The 18855-nt window shown below is 39.5% G+C and overlaps 1 protein-coding gene across 2 annotated transcripts in view; it reads left to right on the top strand.

Annotated features, from left to right (window-relative positions):
• Window positions 1-14295, top strand: part of ttc14 (tetratricopeptide repeat domain 14) — a 58078-nt gene extending 43783 nt beyond the window's left edge. For both annotated transcript variants that reach the window (XM_068042355.1, XM_068042354.1), the window contains 5 exons: window positions 1482-1601; window positions 2274-2396; window positions 3597-3714; window positions 8942-9042; window positions 10035-14295. In XM_068042355.1, coding sequence (XP_067898456.1) covers window positions 1482-1601; window positions 2274-2396; window positions 3597-3714; window positions 8942-9042; window positions 10035-11007 — 1435 coding nt within the window. In that variant the 3' untranslated portion in view covers window positions 11008-14295. The remainder of the gene's footprint in view (window positions 1-1481; window positions 1602-2273; window positions 2397-3596; window positions 3715-8941; window positions 9043-10034) is intronic.
• Window positions 14296-18855: the final 4560 nt, after the last annotated feature.

The raw sequence follows: 18855 nt of genomic DNA, 5'->3' as shown, positions 1-18855 counted from the left end.
TTTCTGTTTTTGCCACGACGTCATATTCCCACACTGCTATTTCTGCTTGTAGCTCACCAACCTTATTCACCACACCTTGTGCATTGTTACAACCAAGGCAGGAGGAGTGTACTGTTTATTCTAGTCCCACTTCTCAACAGGTCACAAAATTTTTTTAAATTTTCCTACCTACCTATATAAATTTACTCTATTTTTCCCAGAGTAAAACACACCATCCAAGTTTCTTGAATAAACAACAAAATTATCAGTCAATTATAAGCCAACTCTTAACCAATAATGATGTAAAACATACACACAAATTGAAATATTAAAACCCCTTATTTATCCTAGCCCTCACATACATGCATACACACATACGTACACACTGGATAACCAGGAAAAAAATAAAAGGGATTTTTGTTTACAGCTGTTACAAAGAAATAGAAGGAATTAAAAAAAAAAAATTTAGGCTGGAAAGAAGGTATGGAAAGATGTCCTTTGTTTAGATTAGGTGTCCCAAATGTGTACAGGCAGCCATCACTAGGATCTTCCTAGAACTGTTCTTTCCAGGCGATGTTGATGATCTGTTTGGGTAGGCTTTCCAAGAGATGCAGCTACAGAGACTCCAAATAGGTCTTCCAGCAGGAATGCAGCACAAAAGTTTCAGATCCCACACATTTGATGCAAAGATTCCTTCAAACATGCAAGGTTTCTTCAAATACAGGAGGAAATAGGAAATTGCCATACTGTGTGCAGGGTTTTCAAGAGAAAGAGCGAGAGCTGAGCTGTTTTTCGTCTGGCAGTCAAAATCAACCAACTGGCTTTTTTAACCGTTCAGATTGAAACTGAAAACATTCCAGAAGTTAGGTCTCCTGACGTCCATAAATCTTGGCCTGTCACTCTTTTGTGCACATCTCCCCAAGTCAATAACAACCCCTGCTGGATGCCTTCCAGTAACAGTTTACATTTCACACTCAGTCCAAACCTTCTGGTGACCTTTTTTTAAAAACACCCAAACTTCCAACATCTATGGAACCCTTTTCAGTTTTAAAACACAATTCTCAAAATTTTACAAAAAAATTGAAACACTTGTGACAGCAATAACATACATACATCGTAAACCTGTCTTTGTATTCTTCATAGTCCTTCTTAGTCTTCCATCTAATATGGTACTACTTCCTACTCTAGTACTATCCAACACTCTCATTCCTTTATTTGCCTTTTTCCTCCTTTCTACTTCTATTTGCTGGTGTCTATCCCTCTGCCAATTTTGTTTAAATCCTCCCCACAAGGCCAGTCATTCCAGTCCTGTTGAGGTGCAACCTGTCCCAGAACTGGTCTTAATGCCTCAAGAATCTGAAGCTGTCCCTCCTGCACCATGTCTCAAGCCACACATTGATCCTCCTTATCCTCCTATTTCTATTCTCGCTAGCACGTGCCACTAGTTAATAAATGAATATTTGATTCTGTACTGACTTGGATTTGTCCTCCTTTCCCCACAGTGTCAAGGCTGGGGTGGACCATTTTAAAGCAGGACGTCATGTAGATGCTATGAATGAGTACAACAAAGCCCTAGAAATTGACAGCAATAATGTTGAAGCTCTTGTGGCTCGTGGTGCTCTGTAAGTATGTGATAAGTTGTACATGATTGCAGCAGCACCTGTTTGTCTGTACTGATCTTTGCACTAAGTCATCTTATGTGTCACAGATAGAGGTCCTTTGGTGGTTCAAAGGCCATGCAGACCATAAATATTTGATCTTTGGTCTGTGCTCAGTTAGCTATCCTCAGTCAGAATAACACTGAAGGAATTTTGCTGTCTGTGTTGTAATGGGATTGTAGCTCGGATTTCTTTTTCTAATTGCTACTTAATAGTCTTGTTTGATGTATGTACATGGGTTCAATATTCTACTGGCACTTGCTATCTGTTTTTTTACTTGAATGACCATCTGGTTGATGTATTGAAAGGCCGTTGGAAGTTGTAGAGCCAAACTCGGCATGAATCTCCCTCCATGTGGGAAGGATAAGGGTGAAAAGCAGGAAGAGAAAAAAAAATCACTATTGTGCATATTGTTTGGTTCTAGTATTTCTGTTACTATGGTGAAACAAATCATGCTATGAGGGACTTAGAAATTCCCTAACCAGTATTTATAGTCTTTGGAGAATAAATTTTTGATTTATGCATAATGCAGTAATGCATTTCACTCAAACTTCGATTTTAGGAATTTGCCATGTAATTTGGAGTAATAGTTTTGGTTAAACCTCCTGTTAACATTTCTTTCCCTTTTTGTTATAGTTATGCAACAAAAGGAAGTCTAAACAAAGCTATTTCTGACTTTGACTTGGCTTTGGAGACCTGTCCAACACATAGGAATGCAAAGAAATATCTTTGTCAAACTCTAGTAGAAAGAGGAGGCCAGTAAGTACGGAATACATAGAATGATTGTACTTAATAAAACAGATTGTACTGGTCAATTTCTCACGGCATTATACACAAGAGGTCAAAACCTAAAGTGTTCTTCAGATGAGAAGCAGGTTTGAGGGCGGGGAGGATAAATTTGGTTACAGCACAGGCATGTAATTAGTCTCTCTCTTCACGTCATACATTCTGTTTTTATTTTTCATCAAGTACTTTGATTTTATATTTCTAGTTAAGTTGCCTGTTTGACAAGTAGAGAAGTAGAATTGGTTCCAGCATAGGAGCTTTTTGCAGTGGAGCCTGAGTATCTGGAAGTTGTTTTTAAAAAAAACTGACATTACAGCGCCATCATTGGTTGGAGGATGTAACTAGGATGAACATGTTTACACAGGCAGTTTCTATTATAAATGTGGGTGTAGGAATTTATAATAGTAGAGGTTAACACAGGAAGACATTAAAATTTGAGCATACAGTTTATTGCATGGTCAAGATTAATAGGTGTCTTGATTTGAATAATTAGCTGGGGCTGGTTTCCTCTCAACCATCTGTTGGATGCTGAATCTTTGATATTGCAACCATCAAATCAGTTATTAGACCTGGTCTATGCTACTCGATTTGCTAAATATCTGATTTCCCACCATTATGTATGCTGTGAAGAGTGTGACAAAATGAAGTTAAATACTCCTTTGTCTCTTGGTAGTCATCAGTATTTTTCATGATACAAAGTGCTCAAAGATGCAATGCATACGATCTATTTTTTAAGGCAGTGGCAGATATTTTAGCTTTAAAATAATAATTGTATTTTCTTTAAGTTTTGGCTTAGAGAAGGGGGAAAAAGAAAGAAACCAAACTTGTATAGTGAAAAGAAAATTAAAGTAAAATGTCTGCAGTGGGTCATTTCAGGCTATCAAGACTTGTGTCCACTGATGTTGGAAAAACAAGTGTAAATCAACAATTTAAAAGTTGTGCTGTTATTATCCTACTGACCTCCAAAATAATTTCAGGATCTCTGCAATGGCTCAGAGAGTAGTAATAGTTTGAAGTTTAGTTTGCTGTGGTATCTTTGGTTGGAGCATCTGTTTAATGGTTATGTCTTGCTCACTGTCACTCTACATTGTTCAGTTTTTACTGAAATTCTGTGTTCAGGAAAGGGACTGATTGTGATCATTTTCTGATAGCTCTTAAAAAATCTTTTAACAGGTTAGAAGAAGAAGAAAAGTTGACGAATGCTGAGAATTGCTATAAGAAGGCATTGAAGCTAGATGAGACTTTCGGTGAGGCAGAGGAAGCTTTACAGAAATTAAGAAAACATATGCAGGTGATTTACTGGGTTCAGTATTACGCTTAAACAATTTTGCTGCTGTTTCTTATGTGCCTCACTCGTGCAGTAAAGACCTACAGGAAATTTCGTCTTATTAACTAGAAGAAATGGCACAGTTGTGTGTGATGTGCTCGTGTGTTGATGCATTCCAATATGGACTAGTAGGATATTGGTTACAGGCCTATGACGCACCACATGGTGAACTCCAGACCACCTCCTTGGCTGTCCGTGGAGGTGAGTTTTCACTAAGGAGCAAGGGAACACAATACCACATCAGTCAGGTTTGTTCTTGAGCAGCTCTACACGACCAGCTCTGATAAGTATTTTTTTTGGAGGGGAGGTGGGGGGGTGGAATGTTGTGAAATTGACTCTCTCTGCAAGACCCCAATTATCAAAGTCAGAGATGTCGAACTAAGGAGGTTGCATTCAAGTTTGCTGAAAGACTTGGTCCATAAAAGAATGAGTGTGTCTCATTTTGGGGAGGATTTTTTTTTCTTTAAATAAAGAAAAGTATTATTTCAGGTTATAATCTCACAAAATGACCATTCCTTTAAGTCCGCAATACCTCCCTGTTGATCTTGATCTTTGTTAGGCAATTTTACCTGTAAGTAAAACTAAAGTTGGCTTTGGGATTTTTTTTGTTACTATGTCCTCTTTTTGTGATCAAAATATAAAACGGAGTAATTTAATGTTAAGTTTTCTTCAGCTTCTTCGTTTGGAATTTCCTATTCAAAGTCGTTGCCTTCCCCCACAGTACTCAGAGAGATCTTTGGTCACAAAACCGTAAAATAAAATTGCTGTTATTTAGTTAGAAATGAACAGTTTCAACTTTCCTTCCTTTTAATACAACAATTTGTCTTTAAAACCTGTGGGGTTTTTTCTGCCATTCAGCTGAAATTGGTTTGTCAGAGCAAATTCTGATCTAAACTCATTCTTAGCAATCTTTCTTTTTCTTTCTTTTGGGCCTCCTTATCTCGAGAGACAATGGATACGCGCCTGGAGGTGGTCAGTGGTTTGTGAAGCAGCGCCTGGAGTGGCTATAAAGGCCAATTCTGGAGTGACAGGCTCTTCCACAGGTGCTGCAGAGAAATTTGTTTGTTGGGGCTGTTGCACAGTTGGCTCTCCCCTTGCGCCTCTGTCTTTTTTTCCTGCCAACTACTAAGTCTCTTCGACTCGCCACAATTTAGCCCTGTCTTTATGGCTGCCCGCCAGCTCTGGCGAATGCTGGCAACTGACTCCCACGACTTGTGATCAATGTCACACGATTTCATGTCGCGTTTGCAGACGTCTTTATAACGGAGACATGGACGGCCGGTGGGTCTGATACCAGTGGCGAGCTCGCTGTACAATGTGTCTTTGGGGATCCTGCCATCTTCCATGCGGCTCACATGGCCAAGCCATCTCAAGCGCCTCTGACTCAGTAGTGTGTATAAGCTGGGGGTGTTGGCCGCTTCAAGGACTTCTGTGTTGGAGATATAGTCCTGCCACCTGATGCCAAGTATTCTCCGAAGGCAGCGAAGATGGAATGAATTGAGACGTCGCTCTTGGCTGGCATACGTTGTCCAGGCCTCGCTGCCGTAGAGCAAGGTACTGAGGACACAGGCCTGATACACTCGGACTTTTGTGTTCCGTGTCAGTGCGCCATTTTCCCACACTCTCTTGGCCAGTCTGGACATAGCAGTGGAAGCCTTACCCATGCGCTTGTTGATTTCTGCATCTAGAGACAGGTTACTGGTGATAGTTGAGCCTAGGTAGGTGAACTCTTGAACCACTTCCAGAGCGTGGTCGCCAATATTGATGGATGGAGCATTTCTGACATCCTGCCCCATGATGTTCGTTTTCTTGAGGCTGATGGTTAGGCCAAATTCATTGCAGGCAGACGCAAACCTGTTGATGAGACTCTGCAGGCATTCTTCAGTGTGAGATGTTAAAGCAGCATCGTCAGCAAAGAGGAGTTCTCTGATGAGGACTTTCCGTACTTTGGACTTCGCTCTTAGACGGGCAAGGTTGAACAACCTGCCCCCTGATCTTGTGTGGAGGAAAATTCCTTCTTCAGAGGATTTGAACGCATGTGAAAGCAGCAGGGAGAAGAAAATCCCAAAAAGTGTGGGTGCGAGAACACAGCCCTGTTTCACACCACTCAGGATAGGAAAGGGCTCTGATGAGGAGCCACCATGTTGAATTGTGCCTTTCATATTGTCATGGAATGAGGTGATGATACTTAGTAGCTTTGGTGGACATCCGATCTTTTCTAGTAGTCTGAAGAGACCACGTCTGCTGACGAGGTCAAAGGCTTTGGTGAGATCAATGAAAGCAATGTAGAGGGGCATCTGTTGTTCACGGCATTTCTCTTGTATCTGACGAAGGGAGAACAGCATGTCAATAGTCGATCTCTCTGCACGAAAGCCACACTGTGCCTCAGGGTAGACGCGCTCGGCCAGCTTCTGGAGCCTGTTCAGAGCGACTCGAGCAAAGACTTTCCCGACTATGCTGAGCAGGGAGATTCCACGGTAGTTGTTGCAGTCACCGCGGTCACCTTTGTTTTTATAGAGGGTGATGATGTTGGCATCGCGCATGTCCTGGGGTACTGCTCCCTCGTCCCAGCACAGGCATAGCAGTTCATGTAGTGCTGAGAGTATAGCAGGCTTGGCACTCTTGATTATTTCAGGGGTAATGCTGTCCTTCCCAGGGGCTTTTCCGCTGGCTAGGGAATCAATGGCATCACTGAGTTCCGATTTGGTTGGCTGTATGTCTTAGCAATATCATCTGAAAAAGAAGTTGAAATTGGTTTGTTACAGAGATTAGCACTTGCTTGCTACATTTACATTGAAAACTTAAAATTGTTTTGTGTTCTACTTTAGACACTTACAACATAAGACATGCTTTCTGGGTTCAAAACCTTCTGTAAATTTAAATTAAGTAGGTGCTGCTTACCACATTCATGCTGTAGGACTGACTTTTAGAAACTTTTTTCAAGGGCTTGCAACTTAATATTTCATAAAATAATTGCTATACAGCTAAAGAATTAAGATTTTAAGGGAACTGGATCTATTCCCCAGGATAACAATTTTGTTGTATAGTTTCCGGGTTACATAGTTTGTTTTGTGGACTGCAAATCTGCAGGTGTTGCTGCATAGCATTTTATTTGTGATCCAATCATCAGTTTGGGGAAAGATTGACATTCCTGAGCTAGATATATTTAGCAAGCCATTTTACTGAGAGAGAGCAAATTTGACGACAAGTGACTTGTGGCTGGCTCAAATGCATGGCCTCAGAGTAAAGTGTCTGCCTGCCCTTAGTGATATGGAGCAGGGAAACTAAAAAAGGAGTTCAGAAAAAATATTTTGGCAGGAGAAATGTAATCAAACACAATCAATTATGTCAGTGTTTAGAAAGGCTTAAGTACTACGGCCGTCCATGTCTCCGTTATAAAGACGTCTGCAAACGCGACATGAAATCGTGTGACATTGATCACAAGTCGTGGGAGTCAGTTGCCAGCATTCGCCAGAGCTGGCGGGCAGCCATAAAGACAGGGCTAAATTGTGGCGAGTCGAAGAGACTTAGTAGTTGGCAGGAAAAAAGACAGAGGCGCAAGGGGAGAGCCAACTGTGCAACAGCCCCAACAAACAAATTTCTCTGCAGCACCTGTGGAAGAGCCTGTCACTCCAGAATTGGCCTTTATAGCCACTCCAGGCGCTGCTTCACAAACCACTGACCACCTCCAGGCGCGTATCCATTGTCTCTCGAGATAAGGAGGCCCAAAAGAAGTACTACTCATAATATCTCGCAGCAATGTATGTTTTGTACTTTAGTATTGTGAAGTTGACAAGTTCTGCTTTTTTTGTCTTAAATGCATCTGAAGATCTATTAAGACGTGTTTTTATCAGAAGTATGTTGAAGACTGAACTTGTCAGGTTTTTAAAATTGAGATCTCACTTAGTGTGACTTTCCATTTTAAATCTCTACTGTATCATTACAGATAAATTTCACATCTATCAAAGCACTAGTATAGTGTGCAAAACATGTATATGTTTAATAATCTCCTGCAACATCTTAATATGCAAACCCTTATAGAGCCCAAAAAAAATTGCTTATAATATTTTAGATAGCTTTCCAACCCTGTACTATCCAGTTAGGTGCTCCCTTTTGCAAGCATATTTCCAGGTGGTTGTTTGGGATATGATTCTAAGACTGGTATGCTTCCACTTCTCAACTCTTTATTGCCACACTCACATGCCTTCCTTCCCCAGAAAAAGTTGCTTTAAATGTGCGTGAAATTTCTTTTCTCAATTTAAATTTTAATGAAGTCAGTGAAAGCACAAAACAAATTTCCATATTTTGTACTTTTGCCAACTTTTCTGCTATATTATTGGCAGGAGGAACTTAGCTTCATTTGCGTCTTAACAAGATTTTAACTTTATTTTATATGATCTGTTTTCAGTTTGATAACATGTTGGATAAGAATTTTCTTGCATTTCTGATTTTTTTTTCCTTGTTTTGTTTTTGTGTGCATTTTCTTTCTGGGGCCTTGGCTGCTGTAACTCATTACACACCACACCTGATCTGAACTGGATTCTGCTGCACAAACCTGGTTTGTACTTTGGTCATTGGGGGACAACTGGTAATGCACGGTGACTTTGGTGGTTTGTTTTTTAAAACATATATATTTTGATAAATTCTACAAAACCTTTGAATTGATCATAATTAACTATGTGAATATTCAATAATTCCCTTGCTTTGCTATTTTTGTCATTTACTTTTGTTATTCCAACCTTGTGCTTTATTATTTCCATTTTCTTTGGATTGTCAAATTGTTCATCTCTGTATTTTCCTGTTTTGACTACTACATGCTGATATGCTGTTTTGATTTTTTTATTGTATAATGTTAAACTTCCTCGTGTACTGCTGCCTCCTCACCCATAATTTGTTCCTGGTCTGTGTTTTACCAAATTTAATAATTTCTAATTGTCTGTCACTACTTTCATTGAATTTAATGTGTCTTTTCATTGCCGCTTCTTGTATGTTCTCAATTATTAACAAAATATAACTAAACTATACGATTTTTAATACAATATATATTTGGTTATTCTCAATATGGCTAACCTTTAATATTTTAAAACTGGTAATGTGACATGGTTTTCTGAATACAATTATGATCTTGGTGTTGCTGACTGAAAACTAAATGTAATTTTTGCCGCAATTTCATGATGACTGGGTATAAAAGAAATCACTTGAAAAGAAAGAAAAAGAAACTAAAGAAGAGGAGAAAAAAATCGAGGTGTCAAGTGCAGAGAAATTGCGTAAGCTGTTAAAAGAAGAAAAGAGGTAACTTTCTCAACTGAGTGTAGATGTGCAGTTGTGTGATGCCTTGTAAGAAATGAGGTAAGCTGATGCTTCTCTGGATCAAGAAAGGTGGGATTTAAAATCTATAAAATATTTACATTTTATTTTGGCTGGTATTTTCAAGTTAAGTAACTCAGATTATCATTGTGAATGGGCAGATACTAAGCTCTTTTGTAGAGTTGAATATAAACGCTTATAAAAGTCATTACATTTAACAGCCAATGTGACTCAGCGATCAGAAGATTGTTGTAGCAGATACTGAAGTTGTTCACAAATTGGTAATCCTGCCTTTGGTCTTCCTTACATGTTTTTGAAGTCCAAAATGCTTCTACTTGGTTTATTTTGTAATGGGATAAATCCAAAAGGTTCAATTTACTGCTTATTCTTTACCTTTTAGACTGCAATGGCCTGGAAAGTATTGATTTTTTTTTTTCAGAACCAGACTTACAATATATCATCTGCCCTTAGCTGCACTTCTGTTCATGTCTGAAATGACAGCATTGAATTTCTTCCTATCCTCCCTACCAATAGCTTTGGGGCATGCAAGCCTTTTTATTTTGTGTTCCTCAAAATTAGGATTATTTAGATAGTCCCTTTATATCATTGATGCCTTCAGTTATTGGGAGCATTATCAATTCCACTGTTGAAGCCTTGGTTCTCAGATCTGTTGGAGGTAATATTTTTAAGCAGTTCTTGCCTATGCTGGAAGCCTGTCCTCAAATGACAATTAAATCTTACATGGTTCCTCATTCCACAAATTGTACAACTCTTCAGAAGTACAGATTATTTAGTGTACATCACCTTAGTTTAGTGCTGGCTACTTCCTTGTTATTTAGAAGTTATTGCCTTGGATGCTAATGTCAGCGATATCTAGCATTGAAAGTTACAAAATATATACATTGAACAAAAATTAATTTTGATCTTAACACTTGCTTCTGAATCATGGCAATTTTATAATCTATATTTCTTTTCAGGATGAAGAAAAAACGAAAGAGGTCAACAACATCATCTTCAACTGATTCATCTGAATCCTCCTCATGGTCTACTTCTTCATCTTCACCTGAACGTTCTAGGAAACACAAATCAACAAAAAAGCGACGGAGGAAACATTCTGATTCCTCACGTAGTCAAAAGAGGCATTTAAGTAAGAGTTCATGTGATGAGAAAGTTCATCATTCACACAACAGTAAGAAAGAATGGTATACTCCTCCAGCTGATACTTCAGCTTCCTTTCTGAATCAGAAACAGGAAGTAGCAAAGTTGCTGGAGAAAAATGACAGTTCAGTAGACCAGTGGTCAGAGATCATGGAGAAAAGAAGGTACTGTTCAATTTCTTCTTCGTCAGTTGAGGTTTTAGATCCTGTTGAAGGTAGGTCTGAAGATAGCAGAGACTCTCTATATAGTTCAAGAACTCAGAATAGCTGTAGCCAATACGATAAATGGCACAAAGCAGATAAAGGCAGGGAATTGACTGACAGAATATCAAATGACCAAGGCAAATTTAAGAAACGGGTTCAAGAATATGAATTTGGAAATGAATGTAATAGCAAAAAGTGTGATAAAGGTAACAGGTACTACTCTGGATCTTCAGGGTTAGAATATTCACATTTGTCAGTTGACAAGTACCAACATGAAAGGAAAGATTCTTGGTTAAGTAATTCTGATAGCAAAGATGAAAGACCTGATTTTGGAAAAAATGGAGATGATGGAAAGGACTACGTATATGAAACTGGAGCTAGCTACGAGGACTGGAAAGGAGAAAGTGAAAGTAGATATTACGGGGAAGATAAAAGAGAGAATTCCAAAGATAACCCCCATAATCATAATTCTGTTCAAGGGAGGGCAGTGAAAAGCATGCCTCAAAATCTGCTGGAAATATTCAATCAGATTGCTGAGTTTGAGAAAGGGAAAGAACATGGAGGGAAATGTAAGCAGAAACACAAATAATTTGCCATTGTGGCATGTTTTTCATATATTCATTGTCTAATATACGTATCTTCGTGAAAGGAAGTTGAACATGTTTTTTTTAAAAAGTAGGAGCGATGAATCCACTTAATTTTTTAAGATCTTACATAAAGCATGAAGTATCTGATTTATTTGGATTGCAGTTTACCCACTCACTAAAAGTTTGCTTCGCCCATTGTGAATTCTTTAGGTTGCTTAATAATTTCTTTACATATTTATGTTGTCAGCTATTGCAGTGATCAATAGGAAAAGGTTAGTATTTGCTCTTATATGTCTGCATGCTTTCCTTTGAATTGGTTTTAAATGTGGTATGTTAGTGTTGGATTGAATTTTGGTGGATAGTATCGTAAAAAATAGCTATTATGTAGTATCTGACAGTGGCATGTGTGGGTTTTAAAAGGAGAAAGAGATATGCAGGCTATTACAGCAAGTCCAACTGTAATTGGCAATATTTTTGTAAGATTATTAAGCAGTATCCCCTCCAAGCTGTACTGAGGAATCTTCCCTGGTAATTTAAGAAACCAGGTAACAAATATGAATCTTATTGGGTATATTGGAGCTATTCTAGGTTAGGGAAGGAAGGTATTAGCACATGTGTATATCAGTTACAGCTGATTTGGAAAATCATTGTGGGGCTGGGTGGGGTGTTGGTAAACAAATCACCCATGCAAAAAATGAGTTGTAATCATTATACGATTCAGTGTGGAAAATTTGGCATGATACACTTTCAAAGCTCACCACTTATTCGTGTTCATTTCACGATCCAAAATCACGGGATAGAAAAATATCCATAATGGCCTAGCTGAATACAGTGGGAGGAATGAAAAGGAAGCTAGAGGAGGAGGCAGAAGAGAGTTAAAAGGCAATACCATTCCTGCACATGCCGATGTCTTAAAAAATGTTTTGTCATTTTCCAGTAATGTGCTACGAATTTTAATTTTATGTTACACCTGTGACAAGCCCTAATTTGATATTGTTTTGCTGCATCCTGTGAAGTAAATACCTTTAAATTACTGGCTGCCTTCTCCTAAAAGTATGCATACTCCAAAATACATTAATCATACTTGATCCTTAATTAGTTACAGGAGTATTATCATTGTCCAACAATGTCATGCTTCACTTTGGATGGATTAACTTTATTGTATTAAATTATAGCATTTTGTGTGATGCAGCCCATACTTTGCCATGTTAAAAGTTTACTTGCCACAATGGACTGTTAAATCAAAAACACTTACTGTGTGCTAATGATGCAAGTCATATAAAAACAAATAATCAAATTGTGTTCTTGTCTTTCATTTTATGATAATTAGTACTGTGATTTTAGGGACCTGTGGAATCATAAATACCATGAAGTATCATTTGGAACATTATGAATGCACAGTAAAACCATTATTGGATTGAATTTAATGATTCTGCCAAAAGGACACATGAGCTGTCCTTTCTATGCTCATTGTTAGCAGTAGAAGTTCATTCTACCATGAACAATTACCTTATGGTTTTTCAGTTGCAATACTACTGGTGATTGCAAACAAAAGAACCTATTTTTATGATAAGTTTAGTATGAGCCAAAACATGACCAGTGTTTACAAAGTATTTACAGCACAGAAATAGGCCATTCGGTCCAACTGGCCCATGCTAGTGTTTATGCTCCCTGTGAGCCTCCTCCACTCCCTTCATCTAAGTTCATCAACATTTCCTTCTATTCCTTTCACTCTTGTGCCTATCTAGCTTTCCCTTAAATGCATCTAGGCTATTCGCCTCAACCATTCCCTGTGGTAGTGAGTTCTGTATTCAACCCACTGTCTGTTTTAAAAAAAAAAGTTTCTCCTGGATTCCCTACTAAATTTATTAGTCACTATATTATATTTATGACCTCTGGTTCTAGTCTCGCCCTCAAATGGAACCATTTTCTCTACATCTACCCTATCAGACCCTTTCATATTAAAGACCTCAATCAGATCATCTCTTATTCTTCTCATTTTTAGAGGAAAGAAACCCAGCCTGCTTAGTCTTTCTTGATAAGTATAACCTTTCAGCTCTGACTTCATCCTAGTAAATCCTTTTTGCAACTTCTACAGTGCCTCTGTATCCTTTTTATAATATGGAGACTAGAGCTGTTCACCGTACTCCAAGTGTAGTCTATTCAGGGTTCTGTACAAGTGTAACATAGCATCTCTGCTTTTAAATTCCATCCCTCTAGAAATGAACCCCACTGCTTTATTTGTTGCTTTTATGGTCTCATTAATCTACGTAGCTACTTTTAGTGATTTCTGTATCTGTACCCCCACATCCTTCAGTTCTTTTGCTCGTTTAAATACATATTTTCCCAAGAGCATATGACCTCCTTATTCTTCCTACCAAAATATATTGCCTCACACTTATCTATATTTAAGTTCATTTGCTATTACACTTTACAGTTTACTGTAGGAATTTATGTTGTATGCTTAGAATAGTGATTGTGAAGATGTGTGCAGTTGAGCATGTGAGAAACCCAAAGGGACTAGAGAAAAATTTTGAATGCTTTGGTTTAGTAGCCCTTTTAAGTTTGAAATGCAGAGTTAGGGAGAAATGCAGCAATTTAACAGTGTTTGGAAAATGAATGTTAGAGAGATACATCCCACAGTGATATTACTGTGGCAAGTTTCCATAGCCCAGATTTTGCTTTAAGAATAACAATGAGGCTAATAGCGCCCACCATTATAATGCAGTAAATTGGACAGCAACTTCCATAGACTGCACATACACAGTTAAAAGGGGAAATCTGGAAGTTGCTGTCCAATTTGTCCTGCTCCTCCACAAGCTGTGCTACACCAGTACATTGGCAATTGACTTGGCATGAAATCCATGTAAAGGTGTGAGTTTGCTGTACTTACCCACTACACATCTCTGTAATCTCCTCCAGCCCTACAAACCCCCTAGATTTATGGCCTCTTGAGCGTTCCCAATTTTAATCGCTCCACAATTGGCGGTCGTGCCTTCGGCTTCCTAAGCTCTGGAATTCTCTCCCTAAATCTCCTCGTCTCTCTTTCCTCCTTTAAGACGCTCCTTAAAGCCTACCTCTTTGACCAAGTTTTTGGTCATCTGGCCTAATATCTCCTTATGTGGATTGGTGTCAAATTTTGTTCTCTAATGATCATGTAAAGCATTTTGGGACATTTTATTATGTTAAAGGCACTAAAAAATGCAAGTTGCTGTTGTCCACATGCCTGTAAAAGTTAGGCCTGGTGCATTCAGGTATAAGTAAATTTTCTACAGCATGTTAAGTCTTAATTACTACCAAATAAATTTGGCTTTGGTGATGTAATTTTACAAGTGTGGAGTCTCATTCCTTCAGAATTTAATTACTGTTGGTGATTTTAAAGAAAAATAAATTAGAAAGTATTATTTTTCTTTGTCTCTTTTATCTCCTCTTAATCTCATCCTTCTTTCTCTTTTGCTTTCTGTACATGATTTTGCAATGAAGTTTTCTAATTTATGCTTCCTAGTTTAGACTTTGTGCCTCAGTAAGGATTCTTCAATCTGATTGGTTGAAGAGCCCTAGTTTCACATGTCACAGATCCCTTGTAGAGGATGCTGCGCTGGAAATGATCACTTGGAACCATAGGTTACTGTTGTAAAGCCTACGATAAATCTATGGGTAGCTGTAAGCACAATGAACGAGTGTGGTTCCTTTGCCACTGACTGCAAAATCCAGGCCAATGATTGAACTAGTAACATCACAGCAAGCTCTCCCTCAGCCTGTGTCCAGTCTGAATACTGTTTTATACCTTCTGCTTGCTGTGTGTTTAATTGTTTAATAGGAATACCTACTTATTTGCAAAAAGTCAGAACTCCCAATTAATTAATTCTTTTTAGATTTTTTAGATTTTAGAGATACAGCACTGAAACAGGCCCTTCGGCCCACCGAGTCTGTGCCGACCATCAACCACCCATTTATACTAATCCTACACTAATCCCATATTCCTATCACATCCCCACCTGTCCCTATATATTTCCCTACCACCTACCTATACTAGGGGCAATTTATAATGGCCAATTAACCTATCAACCTGCAAGTCTTTGGCTTGTGGGAGGAAACCGGAGCACCCGGAGGAAACCCACGCAGACACAGGGAGAACTTGCAAACTCCACACAGGCAGTACCCAGAATCGAACCCGGGTCCCTGGAGCTGTGAGGCTGCGGTGCTAACCACTGCGCCACTGTGCCGCCCAAACAGCAATAACTGATAGCATGATAAATTGAAAATATTTAATTACATAAACTCAAGACTTTGCAATCTGTATTCAGTTCACATAAAATTTAAATTAATTTCGTTGTGAAAATTTAGATTTTTCAAATGTTTAAACACAGATTAGAAATTTCTTCCTATGTTCCTAAATTCCAGTTACTGTACAGAGGAAAAAAAGCAGCTGAAAAAATTCAGTCACAAGACTGTGAGCTGAACATGAATGGCAAAGTCTGAGCATGTGTTGGGCACTTAATTTTCTAGAATGCCTCAGATTTTTCTTTAGTTACTTGCACTTTTGAACCTGTAGTTTTCTTCATATAATTTTGCAAAATAGACAAATCTCAAAAGCTTAGTTGTGGGACAAATTTATACTCTTTTAGAAGAGGCTATGTCAATCTGAGTGTGAAGGAAGTGGCTGTACTGAACGCATCAGTTGACTTTGTTTTGTGTTCCATAAACTTCAAAAAATGTATTCGAGCAAGAAAAGGGGTGGTGAAAAGTGTCTTTGTTGCACATGTTTAATTTTCAAAACAAAATTTTGGAGCTAACCAATTATCTCCACCTGCATTTCTTTGGCAGTTAGAAAATGTGAATGCTGAAAAGTTCATCTGTGAAACTGGTTCTAATTGCAAACATGAGGAAGAAAGGCAGGCAGACAGAGTTTCCTACCTTATTCTAATTTTTTTACATTGACTTAAAAACAAATGAAGCCTCTGAGAGCAACAGATAGGGATGGAGCTAGGAGAAGTGAGAATTAAGGAAAGATTAGAGCAAGACAGGCAGAGTGTTTCTTGCCTTATTCTGTTTTTTTAAATATAATTGTGAAAGCAAACAAAGCTACTGTGTGAAAAATAAGAAGGAAAGCAGAGAGGGGAGAAAGGAAACTGGTTAAAATGAGGGGGCTTCTGGGCTCAGAGCTGGGAGGAGAGTGATTGGCGAATTTAGGGTGAGGAGTGAGAAGGGGGGGGGTGGCGGGGAGACGAAATGGAGGTGGTGAGGAGTGGCAGGACGGGGAAGGGATAAGTGAAGTGATGAGAGCGAGGATGAGGACATCACGAGTGATTAGGGGGAGGAATAGGAAAGGAGCAGCTCATAATCACATATTCCCTGTAATCCTCACCACAAATTAAGCCTGTAGCTATCTAGCTCCTTTCCCTGCCAGACCATATCATTCCACTTAAACAAACAAAAGATGAACAGTAGAGCAATCTTGAGGACAGTGGCACTCTCTTTTGCATGTCCCCTTGCCCTCTTTCGTACCATATTCCTGCATCATCCCCAGCTACCATTTCCTCACACCCTAAAATTCACCCACAAATCATACTGAACTCTTTGCTGGTACTCATCAGTTAACTGGCAACAGACAAATTGTTCCATATCCATCTTCCCCCATCTCAAATGAAAGAAGAAAGCATAAACTGATGAACAGAAAAAGAAACAAAAATAAAAAAGGACAGTTGACTTGCTTGTTGAAGTTAAGATGAACAACATTTGGCAAAATCTGACAATACTGTTTTATTTCGAGTACTAAGTTGAAAGTGTGTTAATCAGCTCTTGCCTGTAATCAGTCCTTTTTTTTAGTTGTCTCTGATACTTCTGTGTTGCTGTTGCTTTGTGCCTGTCCTCTTCAGAAATATTGGCCGGAATTTTACACCACCCCAACGAGCAGGATGGTGGCTGGGGGGTGGCGTAAAATGGAGCGGGAGACTCCAGGAGGCTGCCCTGACCCTCTCCCACCTCTGCCACCACATCACGTAGGGCGGCGGGGACGAATAACAGCTCACCCATCCCAGGCCACTTAAGGGCCTTCGCCCTTAACGATAGGAACGTTTTTTTTTCAACGAAGGATTTATTCACAGCTTCGCTACACTAGAAATCTAAACCAGGTAATATTTTTTTTCCCCTCCTTAACACACGAATGATGGGTTAGCAGGTAATGTAGTAATGCCAGCTGCACCTGTAAGACCTCCTATTTTTAGGTACCTGCATTCATGTACCTCAAATAGCATCTTTTACTTTTGGATGACTAACCAAAAATTCAGCAGTACTGGATTAGGGTCAGACCTTAATGAAATTTAGGATCTGATGGTCGTGGTTATTTTTATGATGCTGGTTACGATACAAGGACCTCATCAGATCAACATTTTCCTCAAATTGTACCTTGTTTTGAATACGGAAAATTTAAATCGAGATAAGGGTTGGAATTTTACTCTCTTCCCTGCAGCTACCATCCCACCTCTGCTGAAATCTAGTCCAGGGCGGGAAGGCCTGTGAATGGCCTTCTGCCCCACAGCCAATAGAGACTCTTAACTGGGTAATTAACCCCTAGTTAAGGGCCTCTTCTTGTTGCAGCTGCCTTAACTGTGCATTGGGTGGCCTTGTTGCTGCATGGAAAACACGGCACGAAAAACCAGGCGGGCTGCTTCCCGGCTCTGGGGGTGGGAGGGTCCTTTGAACAAGGGACCCAGCATCGGGAAGGGAGTGCCCTTGCTGACTACTCCGCTCCCCCACTCACAAGACTCTTCCTGCCCTGACATACCTGAGGGTTGGCTCCTACGACGTTCCTCAGCCTCTGCAAAGTGCAGCTACAGCAGCAGTCTCTGCCATGGCACTGCAGCTGCTGGCCTCTGATTGGCTGGCAGCTCTGCAAGGCCGGGACTTCTGGCAATGGGGTCCTGAAGCCTATGGAAGGCCCACTGCTGTCCACCAAAGTGCCTGATTGCCACTAAATTCGGTGTGCCTTCTGGAGGCGATGCGGGGGTCTTGGCATCATGCATAAAATTCCCCCCTAGGTGTCTCTCTTAGCTCTTTTCATATACGTTTTCTTTACCTGAAGGGTAATGTATTGGGATATATTTCTACTGACACTAGTTCCACTTTGGTATTTTGTTCGTGGTCACTCTTCATTTGTGAGTCTAGACAGTAAATGCAGGCGTGCTATTCAACCAGAGGGTACACCACTGTTCATAATCCTGTCCACATCTGATGTTCACACATGCATTTCTAGGAGGGGCGGCTTGAAGGAATTGGGAGAAGGAACCTGACATTTTCCCCCACCTCTTTCCCTGTCCACCCCCCCCCACCACCCTGTTCCTAATCACCTCCCAGCTCACCACAGACTGACCATACAAGCTAGTAAGATTCCATCTATCTATGTAGTAAACTTAATGACCATAGACTAACTAACCTTCAATGTGGCGTTTGTGATGGTGTACTCAGGAAATGGTGACTGGTTTCAGGTTACCACCACCTGTAATGCGTCACTTGTAATATAGGTTTCTCTTGTAGAGTGGAGGTGGGAGCTAATGTGTAGTGCGATTGGAGCCTGAGTCCAATTAATGTACCACTCAGACTCGAGTTATTACAGTGGAAGCATAGCCAAGAAATTTTGGACTGATCCCCACATAGATCCAGCTCATAAACCAATAGTGGGGCACAATTATATTCCAAACCTTTGTTCAAAATTTTTTTGGATAGTCATACAATTCATTTTATAGCTATTTCCTGAATTGGTTTCTTCAAATTAAATACAGGTACAAGATTGGTCACTATTAAGTAAGACTGAAAGCCAGTTTTGAATCTGAATTTATTTTCAATCTCGA

Source organism: Heterodontus francisci, chromosome 11 (assembly GCF_036365525.1).
Source record: "Heterodontus francisci isolate sHetFra1 chromosome 11, sHetFra1.hap1, whole genome shotgun sequence".
Taxonomy (NCBI): Eukaryota; Metazoa; Chordata; class Chondrichthyes; order Heterodontiformes; family Heterodontidae; genus Heterodontus; species Heterodontus francisci.
This window is presented reverse-complemented; position numbering and strand designations above follow the sequence as displayed.